Source organism: Arachis ipaensis, chromosome B04 (assembly GCF_000816755.2).
Source record: "Arachis ipaensis cultivar K30076 chromosome B04, Araip1.1, whole genome shotgun sequence".
Lineage (NCBI taxonomy): Eukaryota > Viridiplantae > Streptophyta > Magnoliopsida > Fabales > Fabaceae > Arachis > Arachis ipaensis.
In genome coordinates, this window is record NC_029788.2 from 131,656,253 (window position 1) to 131,665,958 (window position 9,706).

At 30.7% G+C, this 9,706-nt stretch overlaps 1 protein-coding gene across 1 annotated transcript; it reads right to left on the reverse strand.

Moving 5' to 3' along the window:
- Positions 3,399-7,026, reverse strand: LOC107635607 (probably inactive leucine-rich repeat receptor-like protein kinase At3g28040). The gene is made up of 2 exons (XM_016339122.2): positions 5,271-7,026; positions 3,399-5,162 (listed from the first exon to the last, which is right to left on the reverse strand). Exons 1-2 carry the CDS (start codon positions 6,809-6,811, stop codon positions 3,680-3,682), a joined length of 3,024 nt encoding a protein of 1,007 aa, XP_016194608.1. The 5' UTR covers positions 6,812-7,026; the 3' UTR covers positions 3,399-3,679.

Here is a 9,706-nt window from a genome sequence, read left to right on the forward strand (position 1 = left end):
AGAAATACGAATTTTCTGGACCAATTACTCAGAATGTCCTGAGTTCCATACCTAACATTGCTGATAGAAATGTTCAGGGTCAGGGCATTGATCATGATCGATTTGTAATCCTTCCATCCCAAGAATTTTGGAAATGCTTAATTAATGACGAAGGTGCTGCCATTGTAGGCAGTAGTAAAAGGACGGCAATGCTTTTTTTTTTTTTCTTTCATATAAATTTATATATAGAATATAGTATTTATATGAAATTTTGATCAATTAAAGAAAAATAAAAATATTTTTTAAAAACCAAACATTTTTTCATGACATAGGGAATAGCAAGACGTTTGGTTCAAGAAGCCTAATGAAAAACTAAAGGGATATGGGATTTTCGCACAGTATATAATTAGGAATGGTAAAACGGGTTGAATCTGTCGGGTTCCGATTCGTTAAATCCGCTAAAAAAAATGAGTCGGGGCTAAGATTTGGAGCCCGTCAAATTAAAAAAAATCTGCTAATCCGCACCGCCAAATTGGTGGATTTTGGCGGGACGGGCGGTCCCAGAGCGGGCTAGCATTTTGAACCCATATTAGTTGCGCGGGACGGGACGGGTTGGGGCAGGACGTCCCGCTTTGCCACCCCTATATATAATCGTATTTTTTTTATAATTCAATCGATTGAATTTCACACAGTAATATGGGATTTTCTTATTCAATCGATTGATGTGGTAACACAATCGATTGAAATTTGTATGTAGTTTTTTTATATATTCAATCCATTGGTATGATATATATATATAATGAAGTAATGTAATTTTTATTTATTATTTCAACAATCATGTCATATAAATATTATGTCTTGTCAATTATATTTTATTTTAAATTTTTTTATTTCCTACCATTTTTTTAAAATAATGTATTTTACATTGATTAACCCTTAGAATAATTTTTTTTAAGAATTGGAATTCTATTTCATGTTTTGGTATAAAAAATAGCACTGATATATATAAAACATACTAAAATAAGTCTAATTTCTAATTTCATTAGATTTGTTATTTTTATTATTTTTTTTTAATTTATATTAAATGAAAAAGAAAATAATTTTTTACACAAACAAAATAAGGAGAAATTCATTGATAAAACATAAAATAATTGGTACAAAAAAATCAATTGCAATTTTTTTATTAAGTAGCCAAAATCTTTTTCAAAATTTTAATTTGTATATCTCTTAATATTCATCATTTTAAAGTTGGTGAAAAGTATATTCAACCAAAATATTCTTTTTATATAACCAAATTTTTTGTTTATTTTGTATAACCAAAATTTTTGCTCATTTTAACTGATATTTATCCGGAGTGTTATACAGTATTATTAATTTCTGCCAAGTCATGGCTGGTGTCCGGTAGTTACATTGACATGGTTCAACGGTAAAAAAAAATCTTTTCTTGAGAGCATGCACTTTTTATTCACATCTTTTGCTGCTGTGACGGGAGGTTGAAATTGGAAACACAACCACATAGTGTACTTTTCAAATTAAAAGGAAAAGAAAATTTCACTAACATTTTGTTTGGATGCAAAATAGAAAAGGTGAAGAAAGAAAATGGAAGAAAAGAAAATGAGAGAAAAAAAAATAAAAGAAAAAATTGATTTTTTTTATATTATTTGGATAAAAAAAAATGAATGAAAAAAAAGTAAAAAAATTTTTTTATTTAAATAAAAGAAAAAATAAAAAAAGATAGGAAAAACTTTTTCTTTTGTTTGGATGGAAGGAAAAGTTAGAAGAGAGAAAGTTATACTAGAATAAAATTACATTAGTACCTTTACCTATATTATATATAAATTATAATATAATAATATACTAATGTATTTAAATTATTTTTTTAATAAAAAAGTGATCTTAATTGTATTTTAGGATCTTAATGTATTATCATTGTTAACAATAATATTTTTTTAAATTGATCCTTTTTTATTTTCAATTAAATGTTATAAATTTTACTTTGCATTTTAACAATGGACATATTAATAATTTTATCTTATTTTAGAACTTTCGGTGGTTTTTTTCGCAGGTTTGGAAAGAAAACTTAAATGTGGGTCCCAAGCCATTTTTTCCTTTTCCATCTATTTTTTATGCTCATCCAATAAGAGGAAACTTCATTTTCCATCAATTTTTCCTCCGTGCATTTTCTTTCCTTCTCATTTCTATTGATCCAAACATAATGTAAATGAATCTATTAAACTGTAAAACAATAAAATATGCGACATCAAATGAACGTAAAACTTTATCTATAAAAATATAGAATTAGTTATTACTTATTAGCTTATCATACGAATGAAAATGAATTTACAATTATGCATCTATTATTTAATTGATCGTGACAATCTACTTATGAGTTTGTTGTACTCATCTTTAAATTCAGAGTTTTTATCAGAAAAATAATTACAATGGCTGTTTTATTAAGTTAAAGAATTTAAATTTGGTTTGATAAAATTTTTTGAAGAGTTTGTTCTACTCATCTTTAAATTCAGAGTTTTTATCAGAAAAATAATTACAGTGGCTGTTTTATTAAGTTAAAGAATTTAAATTTGGTTTGATAAAATTTTTTGAAGAGGTGTTTGTATTTTTTAAAAGTACAAACTCTTCATTTTAAGTTTGGTAAATAAAAAAGACTATATACTTGTGTTTCTAGTTTTTAAAAGATCGGAATACTTTTGAAATCACATGAGGTTGAGCTTTTCAAAATTGATTCAAAAATTAAAAATCTAATATAACCTCATGTATTAACTAATTTTTAAATTTAACGCTTAAATTTATGTCATACTTTTTAATTTTAAAAGCTATTTATTAATTGTTGTTACTTTTGTTTATTGAAAATCATTTTTAATTTAATTTATCAAACATAAATGCAATACTTTTTAAAAAGTTATCTTTTAAAAGCTAATTTTTACAAACTAATTCTAAAAAATAAAAACTTTACCAAGCCTTAATCTAAAGTATCATTAGACTCATCTATGAAAATTCTTAATAAAAAAAATAAGAAAAATAACTTTTCTTTGGTCGGGTCAAAGTAAGTACCCCTTTAATTTGGATGAGAAAGAAAAAGGAATCCTTGAAAAATACCAAACCAGAAAGGCTTTTAACCTTTTACTTTTGTCTTTTTTTGTGTCCTTACTTTGATGAATGACATATCTCATTCCATCATATTCACTTTCCAATTATAGAACAACAACAACAACAATGATGGAATCTTGTGTAGCCATATTCCATGCCTATGATTAATTGATTTATGCTTTCCTATGTATATATTTATAACCTCTATTTATAATGTGCATGGCTAATTTTTTTAGCTTAATATAAGATAAAAGTTCAGATAACAACTAACTATTTTCTCACTGCCAATAGAAACAAAGTAGAACAGAAAATGAGAGATAAGAATTGCAGATTTTATACAATAGTGATTCCATATGCATGGAAAAAGCACCTTATACTTGAATGAACAGTCTAAACAAACCAAATTCTTCATCAAAGTTAAATAGCAATACAGATAATGAAGGGAAAGAAAAAGAGAGAAGAAAGCTTAACAACAAGAAAGCTTTTCTGTACTTGAAGATAGTTAAACATAGACTCATTTTGTTTGTACTACAAGATAGAGTGTGATTCCCTAATTCGAATGCCTTAATGACTTGAAGAATTTCTCACATTATCAGAAAACTTCCATCCTTTGAGGAACTGGAGTCTTAATGACTTGAAGAATTTGAACAACTTCTGCCATAGAAGGCCTGCTAGAAGGTATCTGAGAAGTGCAAACCATTGCAAGCTTTAAAACTGGCAAAACTTCATCTTCTGGATACTCATTCATGCATGGATCAACACACTCCAACACATTCCCTTGCTCAAGAAGAACTCTAACATGATCATTGAGTATTAGCACATTGTCCTCACCATACTCCACTGGCCTTCTACCTGTCACAAGCTCAAGAATCATCACTCCAAAACCATACACATCACATTTCTCATTCACCCTTAAGCTCTGGCATGCTAACTCTGGTGCAACATAGCCTAATGCACTCTGAAACCTGTTGCTCATAACATGCTTGTCAAGCTTTGTTAGAAGCCTTGCCAACCCGAAATCTGATATCTTCGGATTGAAGTTTTCGTCAAGAAGGATGTTGCTTGGCTTTATGTTGTAGTGAATTATGGGTGGCCGGAATGACTGGTGCAAATGTGCAAGACCCTTTGCTGTTCCAAGCAAGATCTTGAACCTATTAGCCCAAGAAAGTGGAGGAATTGAAGAGATTCTCTCATGAAGCTTGGATTGGAGGCTACCATTTGATGCATACTCAGTTACTAGAAGCTGAATTTGAGGTGTCCAATAGTAACCTTTCAATGCAATCAAATTTGGATGCCTTGCTTTTCCAAGGATCCTAACTTCTCTGTCGAAATCTTCAGGATATTGGATTATGTTTGAGGTTATGAGTTTCTTGATTGCAACAATTCTTCCATGTGATCCCAATGGAACTTTGTACACTGTTCCAAACACTCCTTCACCAATCTCTGATGCCTTGTTGAGCAAGGATTCCGGATTGCTGATCCAATCCGGCGAGCCGGACTGTGAATCAAGCAGAATTAGCTTCCCTGTGGCTGGACTTCCGGATCTTGAAGAACTCGAACACATGCTTTCCAAGGCATTGTCCACAAATTTTAACCTTCTCCTTACAGAAACATTGAGTAGGCTAATAGCAATAACTCCTAATATGATCACAAATGAGGCTGCAATCGCGACAATGGCCGAAACACTAAGGAATCTGTGGTGATGACTTAGGCCAGTAGCCATAGATGATTCATTTCTTTGCCTAGGAGAGCCTATTTGGTTGTTGTAAGCATTTGGATCAAGAACTAGTGGCTTTGGTACATTCATCATACATGGACCTTTCAGCAATGGTGAACAAAGACCATAGTTTCCTTCCAAGGAACTCTTGTCCAAGTTCTGAAATATGCTTCCTGTTGGAAGCCTACCTGTGAGCTTGTTGTATGATATGTTCACAGCAAGAAGGTTTTGAAGCATTCCAAGCTCCATTGGTATCTCTCCACTCAGTTCATTGAACTCCAATCTCAGAATCTTGAGCTTGCTTAGCCTTGACATGGACTTTGGGATTGAACCACTCAAATTATTGTGACACAAACTCCTGCATAAAAGATAGAGAGGAATTAGTATCTTTAAAAAAAGTTTAAATAAGTTGTGACACAAACATGATTAAGAAATGATAATAGAGGTTGAGAAACAGGAAGCATACAGCATGTAAAGTGATGAACAATTTCCAATCTGCTCTGGAATAGACCCCTCCAATGAATTTCCATCAAGTTGAAGAACAGCCAAGTTACCCGAATCACATATATCGGATGGAACTGAGCCGATCAAGGCGCTGTTTCGAAGATCCAAGACTGTTAGATTCTGAAGCAGACCAAACTCTGGAGGCATATGAGAATGAAGATCATTCCAAGACAAATTCAAGTATCTAAGCTTTGAAAGTAGCCCCATTTCAGCAGGGATATTCCCCTGAAGATTATTCTCTGAGAGATCCAATTTGATGAGACTTTCCAATAGCCTGCTTGACCCAGCTGGGATTGGACCTGTTAAATGATTATGAGAAAAATCTATTTCCTCCAATTCAAGGCCAAACAAGGCCTCTGGTATGCTTCCATTGAAACCATTCCCTCTAAGCTTGATAACTGATAACTCTGTGCAAGAAACTAATGAAGCCGGAATGTTCCCTTCGAGCTTGTTATTCGCAACACTCAGATATGCCAATGATCTCAATTCTCCAATGGAATCCGGAATAGTTCCAATGAACTGATTGTTGGAAAGATCCAAGTGTTCAAGACTAGTCATGGTACCAATCCATTGAGGAAACTCGCCGGCGAAAATATTCTTCGATGTACTTAAATAGCTCAGAGATTTAAGCCTATTCAATGACTCTGGTAACAACCCATTGAACTGATTATCACTCAAATCAAGCTTATTCAAATGAAGACAGAGTCCAATATCATTAGGCAATGGACCTGAAAACTGGTTTTTCCTTAACAAGATCTCTTTCAAGTTATGAATTGAAGAAATTCCATTAGGCAAAGAACCTGATAAGGCATTGCTTGAAAGATCCAATTGCCTAAGCCTACTCAATGACCAAACAGCAGCAAAATCAACATAACCGGAGAAACGGTTATTCGAAAGATCAATGCTATTCAATGAAGAACATCTAGAGATTGTGCTAGGAATTTGTCCTTCAAACATGTTATTGGACAAAGAAAAGTAGTGAAGGGAATTGCAACTGTCAAAGAAACTTTGAGGGATTTGTCCTGAGAATGAGTTGTGAGAAAGATCAAGAGACCTAATTGAACTCATATTAAGAAATGAAGTTGGTATTTGACCAGAGAAGCCATTGTGACTTAGATTAAGACTCTGAATGGTGCTGGAAAGTGTAAGTGAAGGAGTAATGCTACCATTAAAATTGTTATGAGAAAGAGACAATACCATTAGATGCTGCAACTTCTCAAGGCCTCTTCCAATTCTTCCAGATAATCCCAACCCATCAAGATTGATCTCAGTGACTCTTCCTGTTGCTGGATTGCACTGAACCCGGTTCCATGAACAAGCACTTGAATCATCTTCATTCCATGAAGCAAGAGACGAAGAAGGGTCATGGAGGTCTGATTTGAACACAATTAGGCCAAGAACATCATCATTCAGCTGAACATTATTCATGTCATTGCTGTCTCCATAGCAAAAACTCAAAACTGAAACAACAATCAGCAAACTCAGAAACTGAAAACTTGCCATTATTCTTGTTCTTTGGTAGTTTAGCTTATAGCTACAGCATCATGGTTTATTTATGATAATATATGGTATGATATTAAAACTTAGTATATAGCTAGATGAATGAAAAGGATGTTACAAAGGGAAGTGTTCACGAGAAGATAGAGGAATAATGTGATGATATGATTTTACAAAAATGGTGTGAGAGAAATTAAAGGAGATTAAAGAAAAGTAGTTTTTTTTTTTTTCTTCACCGTATCTAGGACTAATCCGTTGCAGATCTGAATTCTATCGAACCTGCAACCCGCAACTTCTTAATTGAGAATGGGGAGTCTATGCCATTTGAGCTATTACTCATTGGCTTAAAATTTGGAAAGATATATGACTCTAACCCGCAACCTCTTAATTCAGTATAAGAAGTCTATGCCATTTGAGCTATAACTCATTGAGTATGGGGAGTCTATGACTAATAGATTGCTGTATGCATAAAGCGGGATTCGAATTGCTAACATCTGCTTAAGTGGACGAGTTAGCAACTCGACCAATCCAAATTGGTCAAAGAAAAGAAAGGTAGTTAAGGGGTGAATAATTGGTATGTAATGTAATATAAGGAAGTGTTTGGTTAGTGAAGTCCGTGAGTGTAAGGAAACAATTTAGGACCAACAAAGATGGGTAGTAGCTACTGACAAAATGTGCCACCACATTACAACTTACAAGGCTCATCTCATCTCATGGCCCTTTTGTCTTTCTGCCAAACGAGGAGGCTTTGTCGTGTCCTACACCCTACACGTTCCTTCTCTTTCACAACCATTGTTTTTCAACTTCATTTTGCTTTTACCTCAGCTTTGTAAGTATCATTTATTTTAGTTTTTGATATTCTAAAGAGTAATATTAGCGAACTAATATTATAACAGTTAATTTTAACAGAATATTATAGCAGGTTGCTAAACAAATTTATTATGAAACTCACTAAAAATGAACTTTTGTTGTGTTTAATTTGCAAATGTTTTTTTTAATTAAATTTTGGATACTTTTATTTTTAAGAATTTCGAGTGATTTTTTTCTTATGTTAAATATTAGTTATAATATTACAATATTAGCTCTCAAAATTTCTTCTATTTTAAAAATGGTTTGTGAATTTTAAATTGTACTGTGTTAGTTATTTGGTTTAATTACTCTGATATGTTAGTATTTATATTTTTATTAAATTTTTTAATTAGGTCTTTTTTTTTTTAATTAGATCCTTATACGATATCAGATAGATTTTGTAACTAAGTCCCTATCGTGACAAAAACATTAAAATTAACGGATTAAATTATACCAAATATTCAATCAAATGTTAAACATATTCGTTTTGTTTAACGGAATATTTTATTAATTTTAGCATTTTTATCACAACAGAGATTTAATTACAAAATCTAATATGATATAGGGACTCAGTAAAAAAAAATAAAAATCTAATTAAAAATTTAGTGAAACTATAGAAACAGACCAAGTAATTAAACATAGTGATTTTAGTCTCATTGTGATTGAGAAATCTGTTTAAGTGATACATGTCATGACTGTAGTACGTTTTCAACACATGGTAGGATGTCAAGTGGCATTCGAACTAAATTAGAAGAGCATGATATCTATAATAGTTTCATAAATTTTTTTAATCAAATAATTTAATCTCAACAAATTTTAATTGAATGAACTGAATTAATAATTTTAAAATTTCTTAAAGACCATTAAGTTATTATTAAATAATGATAGAAATTGATATATTTAATTTTTTAGAGAAAAAATAAAATAATAAATTAAAAATTTTAACATGATACAAACCTAATAATATAATAACTAGTAGTAAATAGTTAGTTAACAAGTTATTAATTATGTGTATAGGAGTAGTGTAAATAAAAAATAAAAAATAAAAAATTACCACTTTTGAAATAAGAATAGCTAGTGTGTGCATGAGTGTACGTTGAGATGCTCTATCTTTTTTAATGTTTGTTTGAAGAATAATTTTGTGTGCATATATATTTATATTTACTGTTTATCTTGTGAGGACTTTTGTACTTGTACGATGATGGTTCAAATGAGTAACTGTATTTTTATTCATGAGCCAATTATTTTTTATGGTACATTGATTTTGGTGCTACTACTTCAGCTTGGTTAACAATAAATATGCGCTGGCAAGGTTCTCTTTCTCTCTTTCTGAGATTGCACATAAATAATTAGAGCATATAATTCCAAACCATAAAGTCATGTGGTTTTATTTTTCTATGATGCTTTTGATTGAAATAAAATCTAGTTGTCCTCCTGTCTGCTAAAAGGGAATCTTGATTCTGCTATATCATCAATATCTTATCTCATTCGTTTAAAAAATAACGGTAGATTTATTTTAGAATAAAATATTATTTTTATTCTAATATTTAAAAAAAGTTTTATTTATATTCTTAACTTTTAAATTATTCTATTTATATTTTTAATATTTGTAGAAGTATTTTATCGTCAATTACACATCATTAGTTTTAGTTGAAGTTTTAAAAGTTTCTTTTTGAAGTTAGAATACAAATATTTGGGATAAAACTAATGATCCATTCTAAATAATAGCTCATCAAAAATTGAAACTAATCTATACAATATTGAACCTGAACACAAACAGTAGGTATAATATTGAAATCAAACACATTCAAGTGAGTCCTAATTGAGAATAAATAATACATTTAAATGAGAATAATTGAAAAATACAATTTGATCTGTTAGTATAATTGATGGCAAGATAACATTGAATCACTTTTATAAATATTAGGAATACAAATAGAACGATTTAAACATTAAAAACACAAATAAAACTTATCCTAAATATTGAAGACAAAAACGATACTTTACTCTTTTATTTTATTTAATAATATAATAGAAAATAAAACTTAGCTT

What these genes read in the sequence shown, in the direction of transcription:
- LOC107635607 (XM_016339122.2), bottom strand. Translation starts at nt 6,811, where the DNA reads ATGGCAAGTTTTCAGTTTCTGAGTTTGCTGATTGTTGTTTCAGTTTTG. An exon ending in TGTTCATCACTTTACATGCT is followed by an intron (nt 5,163 to 5,270) that starts GTATGCTTCCTG and finishes TCTTTTATGCAG; the next exon opens with GAGTTTGTGTCACAATAATT.